Source organism: Aythya ferina (assembly GCF_964211825.1).
Source record: "Aythya ferina genome assembly, chromosome: 4".
NCBI lineage: Eukaryota > Metazoa > Chordata > Aves > Anseriformes > Anatidae > Aythya > Aythya ferina.
In genome coordinates, this window is record NC_140300.1 from 61,860,256 (window position 1) to 61,885,225 (window position 24,970).

The window sequence follows — 24,970 nt, forward strand, 5'->3', positions numbered from 1 at the left end:
GAAGTGATACAATTGTGTATTCATTGTAAATATGATGGTACAGGATATAAACATTAACCTGGTTTCTTGAAAATTGAAAACAAGAAAAAACACTCCACCACATTTTCCATTACACTGTGCATGTCACCTGTTTCTCCTCCCTTAGGAAATGAAACAGAACTTGACAAAGGGTAGTATAAATAAGTTATCAGGGCAACACGTGATTGGGTAAAGGGCAGAAAGGCCATTAGCAATCCCAGGTGAAGTAAAGGCTGAAACAGGAGTTCAACCTTTACTTTAAGGTCAAGAATTCATAGACCACACATTGTTTTTCTCACACATTCTCACAAAAAATCAAACACAAGCAAGTACTACCAAACAATGCATGGATATGGGAGAACAAGACTGCATATTTCTCCTGCATGTGACACTACCCTTCTGTTTAGAGGGGAATATGCGGGCCCCCTCCCACGTATTACTTTTATTTTTGTCACCTTTGTAGACTAAGCTGTTCTTTCCCTGCCTTTGGTTTTATTAGTAGTAAACATGCTAAAAACAACCACTTACTAAGTCTATGAAATCACAACAGTAAGACAGGTATAAACTGTGTATGTAATATTTAAGGGATGAGCTGGAATATTCATTTTTCTTCCAAATATCTATTCATTAATTGAATCAAATCAAGTAGTCAAATAGTTTTTTACAGTGAGGTTGTATGTTTTAATTAATACTTACACATACAAAAACAGCTGTAAATAAATTATATTCAATAAAAGACAACTGCCTCATTTCCTAGAATGCTTTAAAAACCAAAAGTCTGCAAGGATTAAGGCCTCTTTGGTCTTTCGTATTGATGCACTATCCAACTTCGCAGCAGCCTTCAATTTATAATTCTGAACAGAGCAGAGATGAATCCATAAGGCAATTCAGTACTTTTTTCTTCCCTTCTTTAAGAGAAGGGAAAATAAGCATTTCTAGGTTTCTTTTTTCTTCAAGGATGATTAACTGTTCTTCTCCTTTACCATTTTATTTCAGCAGATGTTTTTTCTTTTTCAGAAGCGCATCTCTAAGAGCCAGCTGGAATACGAAACAAGAGGGATATTCAGGTATTTCAAACTCTCCGCTTTAACTATTAAGAAAACAGTATCACATGGACAATCCTCATTGATATGCCCATCATACGCATCCCATTGGTATCGTAGTAACCAGGCATTTGCAGATAAGATCACCAAACTTTTTAAGAGAATGCTACAGCTAACAGCTTCCATCATCTATGCTGAGGTAGACATTTATAGAGGCTTTTATGTATTACAGATAAGTAGGACTGCAAGATGAAAAATTAACCTGAATTGTCTTTGAACCAGTTGACTCAGGTGCTAGTAACACTGTAACTACAACAGCACTGAGTAGGCAGATCACAGACAAAGGAGCTAGCCACACAGCTCATTCCTACTGTCGTTTTATGACTACCTATACTCAAGTTCAAAAGCCACTCAAACATGGCTGTGAATATAGACAACCAAAATCTGATGCACGAAGCTGGAAGGTAGTAAAATATCAGAATGCAATTAAGAAATTGTTTATAGGGTTCTACAGAAAACAGGAGTACAGCATTATCTTCAGCTGTAAAATTAAGAATTTTGGTAGCATTTATGCAGACAGATCTGTTGATGGTAAGTCTCATTAAGCTATTTTCATTAAGTAAGCAAAATCCTAAGGAAGACTCCTAAAATTTATTCAATCTTAGAGAAATAATAATAATTGATCAGCTAAAACCGGGAGCAGTAACTGGCAAGTGCTAACATCCATTGACAGAAATGCTGTGGTTGCTTAGTTAAACAGTATAGTTAAGGAAAGAGTAGGGCTTCAAAAAATAAAACATTCATCAATGCATCAGAACATCCTTTAAGATCCTACACACTTAGGAAAAGGATAGAGTAACAAGTTGTTCTTCTACAGACTTGTTTGGCAAGAAGAGATGAGAAAAAACAGTCCAGCTGAGAGCTAAGTAGGATTAACAGGAATTTTTTGAGATTATTACAAAGCTGCTTTCCAAGGGTGGGAAGGAGGAGATGCTGCAATTTTTAATGAGTGCCATACACAGTCTCTTCAAAGTGATACACTATACACATTTTAGTTGGTAAAGGGGTTTAGATCTTGACTACAGACAACATTCCATTTTATTCTACCATTGAGGAGGGCAGCAGAAGGAATTATCTTAAAAACTACAGTACTCCAACCCACTTCTATTTTTGTAGTACTTCCCAATCACTGTCAACAGGACAATGCTGTGGTCTAACTTAAATTAGAAGGAAGAAGGGTACTTTCATTTCACTGTTTAGCTGTTACCCTGGAACTCAAAACATTAAATCAGCAGTAAGGACTGAAAACATTCAAGATGACTTTCTAAAAAGAGGGAGCCAAGTTTAAGAGTCAGTATAATCTCAGGAAAAAAAAGATTAAAGGCACTACATTACAAGGAAGATGTTTTTATCACATGGACACCTTCTTTTTACATAAATTTTTAAGAAGAACAAACTGTTAAGAATCCTATCTCAGGAGCTAATCCAGAATTCTTGGGCTAAAATTACACCCAATTTCTCAATAGAAGGACAGAGAATTAACAGCAGTTTCGTAAAAGCACGTGGACTGTTGATTTGCTACATTTTCTGTGTTTTAAGTACTGGGCTAAGGTGTCAGCCTTATACGAGGCAAAGCAGAATGACAAAAAATAAAAGACTACACAGAATATTAGTCCAAGTCTTCTTCAACAGAAATACTCAAGAAATACTTCCTGTTGAGTCTATAAACTTCAGTATTGTTGCTGTTTAAGACAACAAGTGGCCAACAAATACACATCAACTTAATATGATTCTGGAAACAACTCTCAGGGACAGAGGAGGGTTTGTAAAAGCAGCACCTGAACATGCCCTACCACAAGACAACACTTAAGTAAACACAAATCACTAACACAGAAGAAAAGAAGCCTGCACACCTGGATTATTCTCAAAGTTTTTCCTCAGAACACCTTCAAAGTAGTTCAGTTTTATAACAGCCTCTAACACCCCTGACTGGCCACCTGCCAGGTTAGGTAAAGGGATTTTAAGGCCGATTTTTGTTGTTAACACAGACCTACCCTGGAAACACAGTAGGGCAAACCATATGCCTGTATCAACACCAGCAAAAGTTGCCACAGTTTAGGCATCAACCCCAGCTGAGGTGCATGACAGAAGTGAGGGGACTCTGTCCACATTCCATGTCTGCCACCTCATCTAACCTCAGCTGTGTGGGGAAGCTACAAAGTCATCACCTGAACTTTCTGCCTCACCTTTTAGTTATCCCTTCAGTTACCCTGGCACAGCTGCCTGTGGGAACACACGGTAACTGGACTACCGAAGAGATGCACTTTTAACTTACATGTGCTTTTGGGAAGGCTGTTTTGAATCCTGCATCAGCCCCATAGCTAAGCTCGTAACTGAGGAAGCAGTAGAAGGCAAAGGCATCACCACTGAGAGCAGCATATTGCCAAACTGTGGCAGGAGACTAGACCAAAAAAGTGACTTAATTTTTGTGAACAGCTCTAAAAGGTTCTAAAGAGCACTGGCATCTGTCCCTTAAGTGCATTTGTATCAAGCTATCAGATGACCTCAAGCCAGGAGAGCTGAGTCCATAATATGACAGTAATAGGAGAAAGGTCAAAGACAGATTATGGGGAGTGAAGAAACACACACTAGAAGCTTGTCCTAAAGACCAACTCCACTGTATCGGGGGAAAGATTTCTTCTGTCACAACATTACAGTTTGAACATAATCTGTTATTGCTTAAAGGGAGAAAAGAAATCAAACCACATTTTAATCATCTTGCTAACCTACCCATGATTTTGCAACAGTGCATGGTTCTTTGTGCATAGTCACGAGCAGATTCTGACAAAGCATTCTCCTCCACCCCCACAGTCCCTGATATACTTCCTCTGGGTAGGTTTCATGGGAAGCAACCTAACTCACAACATTTTCCAGTTATTAATCCATCAAATTAAACACCAAAATCTTAGGATATAGGCTAGACAGCTCTTCACCAGCATTACAAGTTTATTGCTCAGACTGCCCCATATGATTTCAACATTAAATGTTACCTGTTTTTCCCTGAAAGAACGCTTATTTTTGGTCCGGACATTATGGCTGTATCTCATCATCATGAAGTTCTTCTGCTTTTTCTTCTCTTTATTGGTAGAGCTGGCAAATGGGTTCATTCTTGTTTTCTTTTTCACAAATTCTTTTCTATCCGTTTTTCCAGCCTAGAATAGACAACACACCATAATAAGAGAGGGCTTTATTATTTGTTCTTCCCTACAGTAAACATCAGCTGCTAGGGTGAAGGTTCTAGAGCAGCAAGTGTACATCCAGATTGTGTGACTTCCTGCGTGTATTAACTGCATTCCTCCATGCTGGCTGCATTAAGTATCAGTGGAAAATTAGGGGGTGTCTGTATTTTCATCTTCACCTGCGACCAGCACGAGGTTGTTTATCAGTTACAGCCACGATGCAACAGTAAAAAATAACTTCATCAAAACACAGATGGCAGCTGGGCATGTGTCTTACAGATTCAACACCACCTCCTTATTCCACAGGAGACAAGAACACAAACCCCACAAGTGTCTAAAAAGAGGATATGAAACAGCCCAGTTCCTCACCATTGCAGTTGCCAATCTTGTCTCCTTGTCTGACTTCGGCTTCTTATGTAGATGTTCGATATCTCTGAGTGAAAGCAACTCACCCCTACGCACACAGAAATCCAACAGAAGGCTGTCACACACAAATCATCTGGCCAGAAAAGCATGATGTCCTCCTAACCTTTTGTCTCTCACCCATTTCTCAGGCTATTGTTCCCCTATACACATTCACACAGGCACTTTTTGTTCCTCCTCTTAGGCTAATCCTCATGCTTGGGACAACCCTTACAAAACAACCCTTCTCTTATGACTGTTTTTCGAGTCCAGCTTGAACCACAACATTTAAGCAGCTCTGGAGATACAGACTTGCAACTACTGCTAAGAAAATAACACTCCTATTGCTCTGAACAAACAAACTACTCCCACAATTTCCATTGGCCCCCTCTTGCTCTTTTCTCCCAGATAAAAATAAATCCCCCAGGCCAGGATCCATTCTAGGCCATGTGGCTGTTTGCCACCTGCTACCACGGGATAATGGCCAAGAGCAGAGCTCTGTACCCTACAGCAATTCAAAGTTTTATCACCAGACTGAGGGGAGGGGGAAAACTCAAGAGACAATACTTCACATCCTACCTGCTCTCCTCTTCATCATCTATTTCAATATTTTTCCTCTTTGCAGCTTTGCCCGGTGCAGAATTGAGCTCTTTGGAGAGCTGAGCAACACGTATCTTGTGGAATTCTTCTTGCGTTAGCAGCCTGCTTGTACTGACTGCTGCAGCTTTAGCTTTCCGTTCCTCTATAGGCATGCTTTTCATCTTCTCTGCCTTCAAAACAAGTACAAAAGAACAATCATCCAGAGCTCTGCAAACCATTTGTTCTACAATCCATGACCCTCTTGCTTCCCAGATATCCACACAGGGCACACGGGGAACAATGTTGGGAAATGCTCCAAACTGTTATTAGGATTCTTAAGAGTCATATCTAACAATGTGGTATTAAAAAAAAAAAAAAAAAAAAAGAGTACTACATTTCCTCTGAAATATTAAGGAATTGAAAGTTAAAATAGCTTTGAAGGAGCTTAGCACTGGAAGAGAATTCCCCAACTCTCCCCCCTCACCCTGAGAGCAAACATATTTCAGCACAGCTGCAAAAACATACTTCAGCTCACTGATTTTGGTCAAGTTACCATGTAGGTAGTTATGAGTAGCCACAAGAAGGTAGAACAAGAGAATGTGGACTGCTATTAACAAGTCCCTTTTCTATTTGGGGTAGAACACGCTTGGAACTCACCACTTCTTGCTGCTCCTCATCTGAAGAGTGGTGGACGTCAATCCATTCTCCATCTTCATCATCTTCCCCCTCACTCATACTAGCACTTTCCCATCCATCTGCTCAAGGGAACAATTGCACAGAGCTGCTAGTACAGAGTTGGTTGAACTCTTTGCATTTTAAATAATTTCAGAGCAGATCCTAAGCTCTCACTGCCTTTTAGTACCTAACTACATTTATGCCCAGGGACACACTCAAAGCTGTAGGATCTCAGCATCCCAGCCTCAGAACTACATAGGTGTTCGTAAGACTTAAAGATAACTTCACACATTTGATCATTAATTGGGAATAATATTTTTAGACATCCACGATTGAACAGACCAGTAGCTCTCATGCTGTCCCACTGGCAAGTTCAGCTACCAAATTCCACCTGGCCTGCAAAGTCAAAGCATCACACTGCATAACTCTGACAGCAACTGATTCAGAGCTGTACAAAGACATCTCAGCCTTCATTTCTTAGCACACTTACATCACGTGCATGTACAGCTATGGAAACCAACTTCTAGTGATAACCACATACAGCAGCGTAAGATATTTGAACACACACAACAGACTTGTTAAAACCTGTTCTATCTTGTCATTATTGTGAGCTGCAGTCTCTTTAAAACATTTTTCTTATGAACTTAAATAAACCTGCAACAATGGTGAACAAAGCCTTTACAGGAAATGCATTTACATACATTTCTTTCATTCTAAAGAATGCCAACCATAGAGGATAGCTAATCAGTTTGCAGCAAGTCATTATTGCAGCAAATTGTACCAAAACCCTATGGGTAAAGGGTAACTCTCAAGTTATGTTCAAGGCCCTCAGAACAAGCAGCTGCATTTAAGAGAGTCTCTGAAGAAATACATCGGTTTACAACTGCTAATCCTTACCACACTGCGTTCAGCAACATTTCCGGCCCCTTCCACTTTATCTAACCCAAGGAAGGAAGCAATGCAATTTAAAGCAAAGTTGCTCTCTATGACCTGTTTCGCTTCTCTTTGCTGTTCAAAATCCCTCTTTCCTCTCTCTTTTATTTCATCCCTCTATTATATGAAGCAATGCATTGACTATCAGATCTCTCAGGATAAATTGCACTTAACTCGAGAACAGTATCAGTGCTTCTTAATGGGTAAATACAGACATGTACAAACCACATAGCATGTGACAGCAGCAAATGAAATGCATGAACACCAAGTCCAAAAAAAATCTTAGCAGCAGTGATGCACAACATGGAAGTAATAAAGAAAAAAGGCCAACCTTCCTCTTGGTTTTTTCCTTTTTCCTCTTCATTCACAACCTCCAGTACTTCTGCTCCTGGAATATAGTCTTTGGCATCCAGTTCTCCGTATTCATGAATCTTGGCTTCCACCGACGCTTCAGTAGGTTTACCCTGTAAGTAAATAAAACACATTAAGCAGGCTGCTATCTTAACTCACACAAGCCCATAAAAATAGGGGGTGGAGTTGTAGGAAATAAATTCTGCCTGATGAAACGTGAAAAGATCTTGAATTACTATAAAGAAGTTGAACAAACTGCAGGAAGACAGGCTTCTGCAGCATGAAGCTTCTGCCAATAAGTTTGATGAGTAAAGAAGCCTTGAAACAAGAGAAAGCCATGTCAAAAATGCAGCAAGAAAACAGGCCTGGAAAGAAAAAAAATGAGTGATTCCATCATATTCTCAAGAAGCTCTGAGAGCAGTTGTTTTTGAGCACATAAGCTTACATTTATAGTGAATGTAATGCAGAGAAAACACTTACTCTGTATTTCTTCTGTAGCATCTCTGGGTTCAGCGAACGGAAGAGGTGTATCAGAGTTCTTGCAGACATCATCACATCTAGCCAGAAAAAGAGAGTCAGGACTAAGTATGGTAAAGCAGAATCCTGAGCAAACCAAAGTGCACTGAGATAAACAGTATTACAGCCTGTTCATGTATTTTCTGAAATACTAGCTCCCACTGATTTCTCCAATACAGGATCCAGCTCTCAGGGCCAAATCTTTGTTAACAAGCAGCTGCCCTTCTCCAGTTCTGTCAGCTGTTTCCCTTGCCGTAACTACCCATGACTGTTTGACTAAGTATACGCATAGAAATGCAACAGACGTTAAAAATGATACCTCTCAGCCCACCAAAAAATGCAGTACTATTATGAAGGCTATAACAGAGGACCAGATGACAAGAAAAAAGGAAGAAAGATCTAAGAGTCATACCCGTATAACATACTCACTTTTATTTTTATGAGTCTTGTAGTGAGCAAGGTCATGGAGCAGATCTTCAGTCATGGCTAATGGACATCTCGCTGTGATTTCTTTTATTGCATTGATTCTAAAATTTCAAATGGAAATATTTTCCTGAATAACATGGTTGGGAAGGCACTCACTGGCCCAGCAATAAACTGAATTTTCTCACACTTGATGAATCTTCTGAAGTGTTAGGTATAACAGAGCGGAACATAACAGGATGCTCTCTGCCATAGTTCTCCAAAACTTCTTCAAAACCGTCCATCTTTGGTCCATACTCTACATTCTCCACCTATTTTGTCTGATCTTGGACCTCCGGATTCTGCAACTTAAGGCTAGATCCAACCAAGCACATCCGCAAAAAGCTGTCAAATGATCACCAGGCCTAGGCAGGCCAAAATGAAGAAATAGTTCTCCTGTCAAGCGTGGGCAGACAAACAACGCTATAAAGGAAGCCTGCTTACACCAAGTTACTTTTTAAATCATCTTCATGCACACACCCAGTACACTAAATTTGTTGCAGGACTATAACCATGTTGAAAGGAAAAAAGTAGTTCATGAAAGTATTCAACACATGGCTGCTCACGTAGTTTCCCCCACCAACTACTTCATCTTCTTCAGGCACAGCTCAGCTCTCTCCTACATTTACTGGTCATACTCTACTCTGCCTGCACCACACCTATTACAAAAGCAGATTTTCCTCAACAGAGAAAGCAAGCACTTTATAGTTTCACTAACAGCATCACTTGAATTTGTTGTCAGTAATAAAATTTGATCTACTAAACATGAAAAGTCCTGAATTACGATGCTGTCTTCTCACTGTGCGTATACAAATGGAAGTTACATGTACTTTGATTCACACACAAGAGGGTGTACCCTCAAACTAGAAATAACATAATACTCGGGAAGGAAGAAAAACACAAGACCAAGCAAGAAATCAAAGAAGGCCATCACAAAATGCAAAAGAGTTAAGTCACAGCACTGGCTAAATACAGAAACCCATCGCACTGAGGAATTTACAACACTGACAAGAAAATTAAGGAAAGTTTATGTTTACTGTCTTGTTTTATTCCAGTAGGTTCTTAAAAGCAAAGATGAATGACAGTAATAGGCTGAAGGTCATTAAAAAAAAATAGAAAATATTTTTCCACATTCAGAGTTTTATGGTTGTAATAAAATTCCATACTCACCCTACAGTCATGACTTCCCCAGAATTCTTGTCAGTGACGAAGTTGTTGGCAATGGTCATCAACACTGACTGGATAATCTGAAAATAAGGAAGAAAGGGTAAATATACTTACTGTTTATTTAATATAATTGTGAAATGATTACATCTTATTAACAGAGCCCTTTTCACAGAAAGGCAGAGCTCGTGACTTAACACTACAGCCTGCAAATAACTTCTAGACAAATTCTCCTGTAGAAACTGAAGACCTTGAGCATTGGGATTGTATCCCTTTATAAAAAGCAACAACCTGGAACTTGCAGAAATTGTCAATGAGAGCAAAAATTCCCACGTGGTTTTCAAGAAAAAGGGTCTGACCGGATTCCTTGTCCCCAGTCCCCAGTGAATGCACTTAACACTTGAAGCTTGCACCCTGTCCATTTTAACATCACCAAAAGTTAATGGAATACTGACCTCAGGTGGTACTAGCTGATGCGAAGCTTGCGCCGCAAACAGAAGAATCTTTGTCACTTCTGGAAGTAAAAATAAAAAGCAAGGGGGAGAAGATGTCCAAGTACAACCAGTACAACTTATTTTGGCCTTACCCACACCCACCAATACAGCTAATTCAATGAAATCCTGAGCTTCTAAGCCTCAAAGCCAGTTCAGGATGAAGTTATTTGAGACATCTTGTACTTCTCTCTCACAAAGCATTAGGAACACACCTGGATCTCTACCCCAGCAGCAGTGCAGACCCTTAACAGCCAGCTACACGAAAATACACGTGTATTTCCATTCTAGAGCTAAACAGAAGCAAAAAAGCAGCAAAAGGCAGTCACAGCTTTGCTCAACAAGTCAGGTTCTGCAAGGAACTAGGAACTCACTTGATCCTATTGCTGAAGTTTCTCAAATGCTTAAGAGCGTCAAGTGGACAAAGCTTCCATGAAAGTCCACTGTTTTGGACAACTGGAGCCTTTTGCCTCCTTCATCCACACTCCCTGGACTATTCTTGCTTCCAATTATGCTACTGCTACCTACTCACAGCACCACTTCAGAAGTGACTGTACATGTGAAATGACAGACCTGACAGACCAACACTGTTATAACTAGTAGTGCTTACCTCTCTGATGGGGCTGTAGAAATCTCTGAATGAAGGGGTAGAAATTAAAAAGAAAAAGCTGCAGGGCAGATAAAAGTTGTAACAGGTTAGTTGCGTCTCTTCTGAGATGACTTTTATAACCTGATATATGATAATCAACAAACCTACACAGCCTGCTCTGCAAATGCCTCAGATTTTATTGTGTAACACATTCACCTGTCCTGAACTTGAAATACATGGAGGTCAGGAAGGGACTTTTTCAAAGGAAATTAAGACTCAATGCCAAAATCTGAAATCCACAATGGTTCTCGTTTGACTGCACAGAAATCCAGTTGGGTGGTCTGCTGCACAATGATGTACTGCTTCTTCCCTTAGCTTTAGGAACACAGTCCTCTCAAAAGAGACTGTCCCTAAATTCATGCTCACTTAGCATCCAAGTCCCTTCACTAACTCCTCCAGCAAGCCTGAATGCATATTTGATGCTGAAGCAGCCTAACACCTGGACACACACCTCCCAAGTGACAAGTATTTCATACACCTCCTGGACTCAGACTTACACGTGGTAAATTCTACTTCAGCTTTATGCAATGAAGAAATAGCGAGACACCACTGCAACACTGGGGTCTCTGTGATGTACCTGACAATTCAGATGCCCTGGTCACTGGGAGGAATGCTTTGGGCAGAGACCAAAGCACAAAGCGGCAGCTGTATGTGCCTAGGCGTGAACCCAGTACAGTGTCAAAAAAACAACTAGATTTTCTCACACTCCCTATATTCAAGAGTGCTCATACAGCCACAGTGAGCATTTCCACCTTTTCTTAGCCTTGAGGATACCTGCAAGGACTAGTGTTTCCCTCGCCCCACAGAGCTCCCAAGAAGAACAGATTCTTAAGGAAGTCTGATCACACTTTGGTTATATCTCAGGGTGCTGTTCTTAAGCTGTTGCTAGACTCAATTAAAAAACTACACTGAAAACACAGGTTTTTAAATAGGCATTTTCTCCTCTAGTCATGACATCCCAGCTATATTACACACCACCAGCCTTGTCAAGCAGAATTCACTTAGTACCATACAAGCCCACATCACTGTGCCATACCATAAAGCCCACTGGCAACTCCATGGCTTTACTCAGCTTCATTCTTCAACATACAGGAAAATTAACTCACTTTCCGGAGGCACAAGGCCAGAGCACACCACCCAACCGTCAGACCAGGACAAAATTATTATGTACCTCGTGGATTCCTACTAGCCTAGATATTAGGTCCATGAGCATCATCTTCACTTCAAATCGTTCCTTACAGTTCTCCAGCTGCTTCAGCAGTTTCTCTGCAAAGTCTAGAAAAAACAATAATAGATTTGTGGTAGTCTCAAAAGGCGCTGTGCCAAACTCAGCTGAGACTGGGTTAAAAAAAGATAGTTAAGTTTTGTTGTTGTTCAGTTTTTCTTTAAATACAGGATCAGTATTTAAAGCTAGTTTGTTTTTTTAAAAAGATGCATTTCAACCCATCTGAAAAACAAAATCCCCAGAGTTTCACTACATCAGACTGTGAACGAGTCAAGTGGTGTTAGACAAATGCCAGACTGATAATACGAACATGCTTCTACAAAGGCGTAAGCTAAAAAAGCTGCAGAAGATAAACTACTGCCCTTTTGCACAAATTATGGCTTTCACACATACAAGATATAAGCTGAAAGACACATCCTGATCTGTATCAACCCAGAGCAGATAGTGCAGTATTGCTCCTTCTTCCTTCTCTGGCCATCTGCAAGTGTTCCACTATGACAAGCACAACAAGATTAGTCTCACGTTTTAAGTGTTATGAAACTCTTTGATAAAGAAAGCTAAAAAAGCATCCTGTTACCACATTTGTTTTTACTTTCATTCTCCTTCATTGATACTAAATATTTATTATCTGAGAAAAACAGTTTGAGAAAATACAGAACACGATGCATGCTTACCCTGGGGATCATGAATCAAGTGAATAGCAGAAAAGTTGAACACCTCTGGCTTGCTCTTCTTCTTGTGTTTCTGCATGGCAAGAAGAGTAAAGGAGACATTTTTCTTTCTATGAAAAAGCTGCAGGTGCTTCAGTTTCAGGCTGCCATTGGAAGCTGCTATTCCTCATTATTCTCTTCAAAAAGATGTGCTTTGGTTTTTAGCAAATAAACTACCATTCTTTTCAATTGCATTAGGTTTTCAACCACCTGACCTAACAGGCAACAGGAACCACATCAAAAGGTTGCTTCTCAAGACACAGTATGCTCTAAGTAAGGGACCACAAAAGGGACACCCAAGAGGAGAACCAGTCCACAACTCAGACAGGAGTATTTCAGAAAACTGCCCAACCAGCGGATGCTGGTATGCTCTAGAAGCCTCACCTAAATTAGATGACAAAAGATAACTAAGATGACTGGAAACAAAAAAGATTTCTGCATGTGAAGGATTAAGCTAAAATGCCAGCAAGTCAAAACACCGTTCTACTCACCCTGAGAACCTTCATCGCTTTTTCCAGTTTCTTCTTGCGCTTGGTCGTTTTCTTGTTAGTTGCATACCGCACCATCAGATCTCTGGCCGTGGGGCTGTCGTCCTTCAGCAGGAACACAAGGAAAACAAGACTCAGGTGAAATCAGGCTTCAAACGGGAAGCAGAAATACAAGAAGTATCAGTGTACTACATTTGAAAAGGGTCTCTTCCCATCTAAGTTTCATCATACAGAGATAGTAGCCTTTAAAATCACAGTTCCATAAAACCACTTATATCAGAGAGATAGTAATAATTGTTACAGCTGGGTAATCACAGGGTACTAGACAGTCACACACAATAATGGCCTTGTACTAGGCGGTTCTAAACTGTAATTGTTGCAAGTTATCAGCCTTCTCAGGGTAACTGAATTATTTCATTTGTACATAAATGTGAAATGCTGTTTGAGAGACAGAACTGAAGGGATATCTAAAAAATTAAACCTGCATCTTAAATATCAAGTTAAAATCTCTTCCCACAACTCTAAAGTTACATATCTACTAATTCATTAGCTTAAAAAAAAAAGTTGGCCAGCCCTCACTTAACTCTTACAAGTGAAGAACTTCACGATGAGTATAGGAAATCAAGGGAGCCCTTAGGCTGTAGGCAGATAGTGAAGGTAACCTGCTGTCAACTGGGACAAGGTGTCAAAAAAATAAACACTTTTGTGAGGTGGATCAAAAATTGAATGAAACAAAAATGAAAATTCTGCAGCACAGAAGTGGATGCATTGGTGTAGTCATGAGTCTGCAGGATGACACAACTTAGATTGTGAAGATTTAATCACAACACTGACCTCAGAATCTGAGTCACTATCTTGATTTTCAGTTTCATCCTTCCCAAGGAAGAACTTCAAACCAGCAACTAATACCTGAGAAATTAAGTAGAATATAGGATATGACAAACAGACAAGATTATTTACAACAGCCAAGCATCCTGATCTTAAGTTATGCTAAAACATTTCCAATTATTGGTAGAAAAGAATACATAAAGAAAGCAAACCATTGGACAAAGCATTCTGAACAAAGTCAATTTTTGCTGCTAACCCTCATCAGCCAGAGGCACATAAAGGATCAAAAAACAGCTGGGCTTCCACAGTGACAGAAGCAAATCCAGAGAAATCTTCCTAGCTTTCTGCAAAGCAATGCAATTGCTCCATGCCAATATTATTAACTCCTGCACAGCTGATACCTGATCAGCTGTGCTAAGCACTCCAAGCTTTCATTAGTTTATATGGGTTTGTTGGGTTTTGATCGTTTGTTTTTTGATCAACTGGAACAGCTTTTGGACTTTCGTTGTCAAAGAACATATCTCGAACCATAACGTGCGTTTTAGAGCATCTAGCTTTGGAAATCCTACAAAGATGACAGGCAGCCTCAGATCCACTCAAATCCCAGGCAAGATATCAACTCTCTTCACATTAAAAAAGTAAATGCCTTAATGATGCTGATTATAAGGTGGCAATATCCTGACAGTCTCTTCTGAGTAGCAAGGGAAAGTACACCCACCTTCCCCACACCAGCCTGCACTTTTAATAACACAAGCATCCCATCCTGCTGCTCTGCACCTAAGCACCAAATGTGTCCTACTCCCAGAACCCAAGTGGCATTTTGAAATTAAAACAACAAAAGACAAATAATCAGTGAAGCTAGTTAGCAATTTGGGTACTGAAATAAGAAACTGCATCCCCAGGATAACAGTAGCTTAGATTAAATGCGGTTTCATCAAATGACTTCTGTCCTCACCTTTGTCACTTTGGAAAAGCAAGCAGTTGTGATGACATTGACCGTTTTGGCATCATTCCTGGAATAAAACAAAACATTGCCTTTTATTTCAAGTTTTACAATTTCAAGTTATTCTCAGAAAATTAAGTTGCGTGAACTAGGACTCCAAAAAAACATGTTGAGTTTATATCAAGTTTTAGGTACTTAAAAATCTACTCATTAAAACTGCAAGAAGTCTCATCTTTTCAGCAACACTAGTATTTTTTTCTGCTATCCTAATTGTCCCTTTGTTATAATAATTTTCAACCTATCACTAAACCAACAAAAATCTTAACAAAGCTTCTGTGACCTTGTGCATCAAGGAAACAGAATAGACTGTTTCCTTGAACGCTACATATCAAAACTCCTCATGACAAATACCGTATGGCACTGCATCCTGCCTGCCAGCTGAGGTTTCTTTTAATGCCAAGGTAATCAATGTTGCCATTCACCTCCCAGCATGCTAGAAATTGATGGGAATAAGTACTGCAAGAACTGCACCCATCAGATCTCTGGCACTAACTCACAAATAAGTAAAAAGCAGCAGAAACATTGCACACCACCAGTGTTGCTTGCAGCATTCATATATCTCCTTTACAGTTTATTTCTATGGAAGAACCCAGAAGAGCAATGGAGTTAGAAACCGAAGGGCTTAAAAAAATACTTTGTTTTTACAGTCAAAAAGTTGAGAGTGAACAAACTACGATCTTCTAGTGCAATTTTCCACTGGGTAACACCTGCTCTGGCACTTTGTAACACAAGAAAAAGATTCAGCAACATCTTAGACATTAACTAGCACTGAAACAGCAACTGAGCACTCAGTGCACTTCTGCTTTCAGTATTTCTCTAATAGTTGTTCAAGCTGGTCTCTACTAAAAATAAAAGCTATATTATGGCTTCACCTAAAAACAACAACAAAAAACCCTCAAAGCACTTATTAGATCAGTCACCTAGAATTATACCCTAGTAACTTGAGAAGAAAAAACAAAATTCCTTTTTTCACTGTACATCACAGCCTGTATGCGAATAGCAACAGCTTTATACGCAAGAGTTCAAACAAGTGAGCTGCACAAAGCTTGTTTCAAATGCAATACACACAACTTGACCATTTTCAACTAAAGCATAAAAGATTCAACCTAAGTAACTCAGACTTTAAGGAAGACAGTATTTCTACCTGTTTCTTTCAAACTAGAAAAAGCTTCACAAAATCCAGCCACTGGAACACAAAGAAGATAAATATACTGAAAACCAGAGGCCCTCCACATCACATTTTGCACACCATACTGCGAGTGATGTCAGGATGGCCATCCAACATTAAATGGGGAAGAAGCATGGGCCTACCAAACCTACCAAATATTCCTTCTGTAAAGTTCAATCATCACATCCAGAGAGATCTTGGCAGCAGTGGGATTGCTGTCCCTCAACATGGTATACATGAAGTTCTGCAGCATCTAAGAAAAAAGTTGGGAAGCGTTTATTATTACCAATCTTCAATAACACAAGGTAGTAAATTGAAGTGCATCTGAAAACTAGAATACTTACTGTGTTTACTTTATTGTTTTTGTGCTTAGCATTTACATTCTTGATGTCTGTCACAATGTGAGTATACAGAGTCTGTAAAAGGAGGAAGAGCAAAAAGTAACATTTGCATATCACACAAGAAACACTGCAGGTGCACCACAATTGCCCCAAAGACTCCGAGTACCAAAATGAGACCTGATCCCTTTTAATTTGTAGTTACAAAAACAACATGTTACCTTGTAAATCCTCATATATGCTTGATTTTCATGGATTTGAAAAAATGTACTTAATTTGTAGCACAGTGAGAGAAGAAAACAAAGAGCATGAAGCTTAACTCAAAAAATCCCACTACCATTTCATACGTACATTCTGACAGCAAGTTCAGTAATCCTGGTCAGAGAAAGCAACTAATCTCACATTTACTGCAGAAAACACAAAATGAAGCTTTTACTAGCAATTTTTTTTTTTTTTAACTTAAAATTTTTCAACTAGAATTCAATAATTTCTGCTCTGACATCAATGTGCTTATGGTTTTTATCTGCAGACACATTCAAGGTGCTTGACTGCAAATGCAGTACAGGCTTACAAACTGTTGCATGTAGAAGTGTGTACAGCAACATGCTTCAATATGAGATACAGATCAAGTCTTGCCTTCGGCAAGTTCCTGAAGGAGCAGACCCATCTCCCACTTATTTCACAACCATGAACAGTCGAACTGCCCACTACTTCTTTTGTTAGGCAGGTCAAAACCCACTGGAAGTCAAGCCCAGCTTTTGTAATCACAGCTTGCTTACTTTTCGGAGAAGTTTATCGTGACATCGCAGCAGCTGAAAGAAGAGCTCCAGCAAACTTGTGGGATTTATCAGATTCTTGTTCCTTAACAACATCAGAGCCTTACAGAAGGTCTGTATGGGAGAAGGAGAGATGAGAATCACAATTTCACAGCATCCCCCAGTTTCCATCTCTGTTAAAAGGTGCAAAAGCAAACTTGAAGTGCTGAATTCTCCCAGGTATACTTGTAGAAGAGGCTGTGGTCTGCCCTAAACACCTTTCAGTGGCAGCCTTACCATTCGAAGGTCCGCATCCAGCACCGTGTGGTGGTATGAGAGCAGGTCTTTGAGCTGCTGCGGGAAGTTGGCCATTTGGTCTGGGTAGCAGTGGGCAACCTGGGCAAAGACAGGCTGGAGTGAGCTCGCTACTAAAAACCACGAGCTAGCAGTCAGCTGCAGGAATGCGAGATGTTATAAGCAACTAGTAAATTTATTTGTACAACAGCAGTTTATCTACACCAAAAGAAAAGCTATGGGTGAAACACTGATATGAAACACGTGGTGGAGTTACAAGACCTTTTTTAAAACTGAACCGAAGGCTCGAAAGAAAAACTTGCCTGCCTGGAAATGACTAGTAATATGGAAGTTTTAGTAAATACAGCTGTACAGCAGGGCTCTGAGAACAAGACACGGACACACAGCCCTCACCCCCCCCCCAGCAGCCGTGGGGAGGCCGCCGTGCCCAGCTCGCACACGTTGCTGCGGGCCAGCAGCAGCAGCTCACCTGCGCCAGGAACATGACGAGCTCCGCCAGCTCCTTGCTGGGCTTGTCGGGCTGGAAGGTGAAGATCTCCACATGGGACTGGTAGTGGTGGTACTGCTGCAGGAACTGCGAGCACAGCGAGCGTTACTCCGGCACCAGGCGCCTTAGCGGCCCCTATTACCCTCTCCCTCGCGTTATTAACCCATTTTAACCCCCTTCCCCCCCCCCCCCAGGCGCCTCACCTCCTCGGTGTAGGAGGTGGGGTCGCGCTTGATGAGGTTCTGCAGCTGCGGCAGGTTGCTGGGCAGCTTGTTGCCCTGCCGGCCCGACATGGCGCCTCACGCCTCACCGCCGCCCGGCCGCCGCCATCTTACAGCCCCCGCCCCGCCACGGCGGCCGCCCAGGGACAAAGCTGGTCGCTTCGACAAAACTCACTTTGACAAAATTCGCCTTTACAAGCTCCTTAGGGGTCAGGCAGCAGGGCTTTTGCCCACCAAACGTTCACAACATCAAAGCTTTCTCCCTATACAACTGACTTTCTTCACCCATTGTATCAACATACTATTCCAGGGTGGTTAGTAAGATCCATATACTTGATCAAAGCATGGAAGTACATAATATGCTGTCATGTGGAAGAGAAAAAGCTATTGTATTCATTCAATCTCATCTGCTAAAAGGACTACACCACAAAAATGACAGCAATGAAAACAGCCCCACTGCATACATGCATGTTCAATAACACTGTTGTAGTTTAGGTGTTGCTAATCTTACTCATGACTTTTTCATGAGATAAAGGCCTTTACCTTGAGGTCTCTTCCAACCTAGAAAATTCTGTGATTCTGTGATTCTGTGTGATTACTTCTAAGTTCCCTTATAGACTTTTTGGACAGTGTCCTTTTATTCAAGGATTACTTGCACATGCAATTTATGCACCAGAATGATTTATGCATTCCCGATACCACTTTAGTCAAACAACTTTTTCATCAGAACAGCTGATGAGAGCTACAGACCCCAGTTAATTTAACCAAACTAGGAGCAATAGGACAAAGCTAAAAATCACGTGTGATCAAGCGCTGCTTATTCCCCACAGACCTCGCTTTTTCTTCTTCATGCACCTGACTGGTCATACATGGACAATTACAGGCAGCTACCTAATCAGAGAGCAGTGAGTACTTGCTTATACTTCCTCCCTTTGCAGTAGCTGTTGGCCTCAGGACTGCAGCCTGTAGATGTGAGTCATGGCCCTTACGCTGCAGGTTACAGGAGGACTCCTTAGGAGTGATACTGTCCCCTCCTGCTCTCAGGAGGCTTTTCTGCAGTACATCAACATGTGCACAGAAGTGGTCAGCACTAAGCCGAGGCTTCGCCAAAGAGGAAAATAGAAGTGTTGTAGTCCAGCATCATTTTAGTTTATCTTTTAAATAGTATCATAGGAATCTTAAGTTGTATTTCCTTTCTGTAATTATTTACACTGTAGTGCATTTATACTTACTTTACATAGTATCATTCACTTCCAAATTATGAAAGAACTTGTTTATGAATGAAATGGCATCCAATAATTACTCTCATCATATACATGGAGATGTAATTAATAACATGCACTTAGGGCCATGCTTGAATGCTATCGTTAGGGCATCCAAAAGTATTGTTTCTTCTCCTTCAGAGTGACCCAAGGTTTTCTCAGTAAAAGGCTTTTAAGCAGAGTGGTACCAATAGAGGAGCCAGCTGTAGCCACTTCAGCATAGACTTACTTGTTAACAGAAGCCACTGCTTAACATTACATCTGGCTTCCCTGAAACCTTTAGAACAATGGGGTTTCAATAGAAAGGACATCCATGCACAGTGCCTGGTGAGACACGCAAGACATCGCAGGAATCCCCAAGAGTCTCAACACTGAAAATAAGGTAAAATACCAGCATTTGGTCAGGAAGCTGTACAGAAGTGATGGGGAATTACATCTTAACTTTCTCTTGGCATAAGGACTGGACCTCCATAACAGTGGTCTAACAGGCCTCTTCCAGTCACTCACTGGAAGTCCCTCTGCAAAGATAGCAAAGCATACGCACTAGACATAGTCATTTTTTCCCCATCAGGATTTACAGGACAGTTTGTAAATCTTCACTTACATCAAATACAGATACATGACGGAGTATGGTCCAAGCCTGAAAGACTTGATACTATGAACAGACATAGGTCAGTAGTGCTTGACTATAAAGACTTTTGTTGGTTTAGGATGCTGATTACAGCATAAGCAATGTGTTCTTCCTTTATACATGTGTAGCTGTCAAGAAATTTGTCTGCATCCAGGAGCTCTGAGGGAGTGTAGAAATAATATAACCCACATGTGACCTGTTAACAGCTTTTAGGAGAAGCCAAGGTGCTTGTTATTCAGAAGTTCCTGAGTTCAATTATATTTCAAAAACACAGGTTTTATCTTTGTTTCGTAATTAGGATGATTACACTTAGACAAGTTTAGCTTTCAAGTTCAGGTATCTTTGTGCTCTAAGATACTGTTGTACTGAAATGAACGCACTAGAGATTATTTAGTCCTGCACTTTCACTTATACATCTTTATCTCATTACTTTTAATCCATAGCTCACTAAGGAGTCTTCAAAATGGAGTACTCAAAAACAAAGTTAAGTTACATAGCTGTTCTAGAGAATAGTAACAAAAAAAAATCAGAAAGATTTTGTCTAATCCAGTCAAGGACAATAGGCATGTTGTTGAGTAAAACATAATACCTTCAAGTGTTAGAAACAACCCAGTTGAGACAGTATTTTACTTACTATTTCAACATTCACAGCACAAGCTCTGAAAAATCACTTTTCCCAGTATTTTTAATAAGTAACATTGTATCAAGAAGAGAAATATGATCTCTGTAAAGAGCTCAAAATACTAAAAAGCAATACAAGTTATTAGTTTAAAAAAATGTATTCACTTAATAATTGAAACAATGTATTTAAGAAATTATTCCTTGTATCTAAAATTGTTTTCATGCAAGAAACATCTTATTCCTTTTATTTATTACATAGTTTTTTAAAGACAAAGAAATAATGTGTAACTACAATATCATTAACAAAGCAAGTACTTGTTGATTTTTTTTTTATTTAAAATTATGATGCTAGATTCATAGAGAACTTCATTATTACATTCAGGATTTTCATAATAATTAAAACAAAATAAAACTTACTTTAGATATTTACCTTATGTAGCAGTTAAGAATACAAAACAAACAAAAATAAAGCATAAAAAATTACAAATTTTAAAAGAAAAATAAAAGACTCTTCCTTACTACTATTTAAAAAAAACCAAAAAAATCATACAAAGCAAAGGCCACGGTGAGAGTATTTTATAATCCAAGCACTTTCCCTCCTGCTTGCTGATTGGTCTGGTTTTCATGACCTAATCAAGGCAGGGATTATTTAATTCACATGGGAAAACCATCATCAATTTTGTTAGTTTTCTGTTCATGGAAAAAAAGTTATTTTGTATGAAGAAAGAAACATTAATTTTCAGTACCTTTTAGAAGGTGACTAGAGAAGTTATTATACATGTAGTGTAAAGTTGGTTTATTTGAGTTAATTGATATTTAGAGACATCTTTTACATAAGCTATTTATTAGCATTAGAGGGAAAACTATGTTTTCTTTGTTCTGTGTTATAGTTTCTAACCCATGTGCACTTGTAAGCTCTATAGGTTTTCTTTTGTTTAAGTACTATGAGCTAAAATCCTTATTGTTGTATTTTTTCTACAAGGTGGAGACTTTTTTTTATAAAACATATTTTTTTAATTTCTTTACAAAGTATCTGTGGATAAGTAGTTCTTAGCTCTGTTTTGCCCAGACCTAGATTTTTCTCTCTTACTGGGTTATTTAGGTCAGTATTCAGCTACATGAGAAATGCTTGCTTTTAATGCTGTATAAAAAATACTTCTGTACTGGGCTGCAACAACTGGCAAAGTAGAAAAACATTGTTGTTCTTGTTGCAGTCAGTCCACAGATTTTCACATCTCATAGGATTTGTAGGGTTTAAGTAGTATTCATTAGAAATCTGGGAGGTTTCACTTAAATAAAATACTGTAGTACTTCCAGTATTATTTTTCAATTATATTTAAACTTACGGTGTTCAGTTCTTGCAGGGACCTTGTCTTCCTGGTCTTGGCTTTATCTTTTTTTTTTTAATTGAGAACAGCAGCCACAAATGAGTCTGTACTAATCACAGTTCATTGCCTTGAAACTGGAGTTGGTCAGGGGATGCTTCTTGGGGATTCTATTTCTCAACTGTACCATATGCTTCCAAAAAAGTTTCTGCTCTTCACCTGATTGATGGACAGGAGAGAAGTGAAGTCCTTGTAAGATGAGAGGAGTAACATAAAAATTGTATTGGACCTTTTAATAGAGAGAGAATCAATTTGGGAATTCTGTCTTGCAGTACCTCCAATTTGGTCTTCAGTGATTACAATACACCTCTTAAAATAAACTAGTGAACTTATAGCATCAGGCTATAGATAAAGCCTTCAAAAGCCATACTAGTGGTACATGTATCCATAAAGGAAAGATGTATGTTGCATGCGTAGGTAGGTACATCAGACATTTGCCAGCCAAAATGTGCCAGGTGTTTTCTTCAGTAGGGTTCAGTCACTTTGAGATACATGTTCAGCGAGTATTAGCCCATTTATTATAAAAGACCATTGGTACAGAGTGAAAAGGAGGTTTAGTAGCATTAAGTGTAAAGAAATAGGATTTCTTGCTGGAGGGAAATTGTACCAACAAGGTAGCTAAAATCAAACTTTAACAAATATGTTGAAAGTGATTTGTAGCATAGCAGGACAAGCTACTGTTGTTTGTATTCAAACCAAAAGGATAGTCTGGCTTGAATATTTGAGTGAGCACTCCAGAAACAGAGGTCTGCCTGAGAAAACATTTCTTAGTGCATTCATTAATATTATGTTACTGTTTTTGCTGTCTCCTCAAACAGTATGGGTCTGCATTTTAAAAGATAACCTAGCAGCATCTTAAAGACATGAATCCAGCACAGTTTTTTTTCCTGTTAGCATCTAAAACCAGAAAATGAAGAAAGATGTGAATGCATTGTTCCAGTAGCAAGAGCCAAAACCTCTCACACAATAATTGCAGAGGCAGCTACATCTGTTCTATGCTTCCCTGACAGGAGCTTCCAAGTTCTTCCTGCCCCAGTACTGCCCCTTTGCTACCCCTGGGTGGGAGAATAATCCAGCTAAATACCACTTGGCCAGGAGCTAAGTAAGGCTGTGGGAGAGATGGCAGTGTTGTGGAATGGGGCTTTGTCATGATTTGGGTGCACATCTGGGAGGGTGTTCTCACATGGCTTCTGATTTTTTTGGTAGATTAAAGGGAGACTGGCTGAAAGTGAGTACAACCTTGAGAGCAGCAGCAGGAGCACCTGCCCACTGTGCAGATGGACTTTGATTTTTAATGGCCCTGTCTCTGTCATTGTCCAATCTTACAGGCAAAGGTGAGTCTGAAGGATGAACTATGTTTGACATTGGCCAGGCTTGATTCTGTACATGTCTTGCAAATGTCTCTAGATATTTCAGCAGAGTTTTCTGGAAAATGTGGTATTTTACAAGATGAATAATCTGTCGTCTTTACTCAAAAGTACAAGAAGTTAAGTGACACGTTTGGCCCACGTTTGCTTCTTATGTGTTTCTTGAAGAACAATGTTAATGAACACTGAAGTAAAGGCACATTGAACAGTGTATTGTATCATGTTTCAACAGCAGTAAAGACTTTTGACTGTTTACTTCTTGAATAAGTACTGCTGTTAAAAAGATCAAGATATATGTTATGACAAAACATTTTGTTTTAATTCAAGTTTTTCCTCTACAGTCCCTAGGAGCTCTCTGTATATCTCTGTGAAAAAAACCTTTGTTGTAGGCAGACAGTCGTGGATCTGGTTTCCACAACAACCATCTTGAAACATGCCTAGGGGATTGTGCCAGCAGGGGCTTGAAACTAGTGCCTCATCTGATGTAATACTACCGAAGTCTTAACTTTTGCATGTTTTCTTGTAGGTTTTTAAGATTTTCTGGAGATTTGCTTGCAGAGTGATGTTGAATTAGCTTACTTTACACCTTTTATTGCAGAGGAAGATGCCTTTTTTGCCTAGGGTATCTTCACAGTTAGAGCTGTAAAATATCAGGTATGTGCTTTTCTCTTTACCGTTCTTGTAATACTTAATGGTACTTTCTTAGGACATGTTTTGTACAGAGTTACTCAGGGGTTTCTTTCTCTGGAGGCATTTGCTATCACAGGTGAATAGGATTGATTATCTCTGAAGCACACTCTTTATGATGTTCTTTACTGTTATGCTTTAGCAAGCAAGGACAGTATTGCTAAGGCACTGAAAAGTAGCCTTTTAAATATTTTGTCGTTTGCTACTGACACAATCATTGAAGCAAGCCAATACAGGTAAGCATGAAACTAACTCACATGAGTACAGTGAGCAGTTTGACCTGGTAGCAGCATGTATGGTTTAAAACGTCAAATCTAGGTGGCAAAAGATTTCTGTAGACATGAAAGCAAGCCTGGAGTGAATTACAGCCCATCAAAATATGGGCAGGCTGGGCTGAAGCAATAGAATATTTTGTGTGGTCTCCATGTCTCAACTCTACAGCTGCTGGAAGAAGGTGAAGTAGGAGTGCAGTGACCTTCTTTGGCCTGACTGCTCTTGTGGAGGTGGCTGGGGTGGCATTTTCTCTGGCAGCATTTGGAGGCTCTGTTCAGCACTTTGACCCAGAGCAACTGTGAAAACTGCTCACCTGTGCAGTACAGCTGAAAATATTTGGATCTGGCTTTGTATCACTAGAAGCATCCAAACAAGCTCATGCATGGCTTTGTGGTGGCACTTGAATATTTGTTGTAAATAGACATCCTTCCCAGCTGCTGAGTGATTTGGCAGAGGAAAAAAAAATGCCCTGCTAGCACCCAAAGAGTAAGTGAAATCAAGAGCAAACCATAATGAGGATGTATTTAGTGTGACATAGTGAAACTGAAGTAGCATCAACACGTGCATCAATACCTGGTACATGCAGAATGCTGGAGGTTTAGTGATGCTTATCTTGTTTTATTCAATTTGCTTTGGAGCAGTCTTTACCATACTGCAGACACTGCTTTTCTTCTGAAGACAGAT

General features: G+C 39.7%; 2 protein-coding genes across 12 annotated transcripts in view; one reads left to right on the forward strand and one right to left on the reverse strand.

Annotated features, from left to right (window-relative positions):
- The window catches only part of LOC311436818 (protein FAM47E-like), a 34,132-nt gene that overhangs the window by 672 nt on the left and 8,490 nt on the right, over nucleotides 1-24,970 (forward strand). Inside the window, exons 1-4 of one of the 11 annotated variants that reach the window (XM_084519310.1) lie at nucleotides 21,268-21,354; nucleotides 22,970-23,061; nucleotides 23,166-23,293; nucleotides 23,853-23,980. The gene's annotated coding sequence lies outside the window, so the exon portion shown is untranslated. Of the gene's footprint in view, nucleotides 1-1,035; nucleotides 1,086-9,466; nucleotides 9,486-19,600; nucleotides 19,705-21,213; nucleotides 21,360-22,969; nucleotides 23,062-23,165; nucleotides 23,294-23,852; nucleotides 23,981-24,970 lie in introns of those variants that run through there. The other 10 variants (XM_084519309.1, XM_084519315.1, XM_084519313.1 and 7 more) reach the window with 10 other exon arrangements.
- Nucleotides 580-18,198, reverse strand: SDAD1 (SDA1 domain containing 1). The gene is made up of 22 exons (XM_084519298.1): nucleotides 18,043-18,198; nucleotides 17,822-17,926; nucleotides 17,335-17,433; nucleotides 17,062-17,172; nucleotides 16,289-16,360; nucleotides 16,097-16,197; nucleotides 14,729-14,786; nucleotides 13,780-13,854; nucleotides 12,949-13,050; nucleotides 12,422-12,491; nucleotides 11,694-11,797; nucleotides 10,484-10,541; nucleotides 9,838-9,896; nucleotides 9,389-9,465; nucleotides 8,186-8,283; nucleotides 7,721-7,797; nucleotides 7,221-7,353; nucleotides 5,939-6,036; nucleotides 5,282-5,472; nucleotides 4,670-4,754; nucleotides 4,112-4,273; nucleotides 580-1,056 (listed from the first exon to the last, which is right to left on the reverse strand). Exons 1-22 carry the CDS (start codon nucleotides 18,130-18,132, stop codon nucleotides 1,006-1,008), a joined length of 2,076 nt encoding a protein of 691 aa, XP_084375424.1. The 5' UTR covers nucleotides 18,133-18,198; the 3' UTR covers nucleotides 580-1,005.

Bases quoted from the DNA above. Each gene is read 5' to 3' on its own strand.
- SDAD1 (XM_084519298.1), bottom strand. From the start codon at position 18,132: ATGTCGGGCCGGCAGGGCAACAAGCTGCCCAGCAACCTGCCGCAGCTG. The intron at 17,434-17,821 runs GTGAGCTGCTGC...GTCTTTGCCCAG, and splicing joins TCGTCATGTTCCTGGCGCAG to GTTGCCCACTGCTACCCAGA. The intron at 9,466-9,837 runs GTCAGTATTCCA...CCTTATTTTCAG, and splicing joins ATCAGCTAGTACCACCTGAG to ATTATCCAGTCAGTGTTGAT.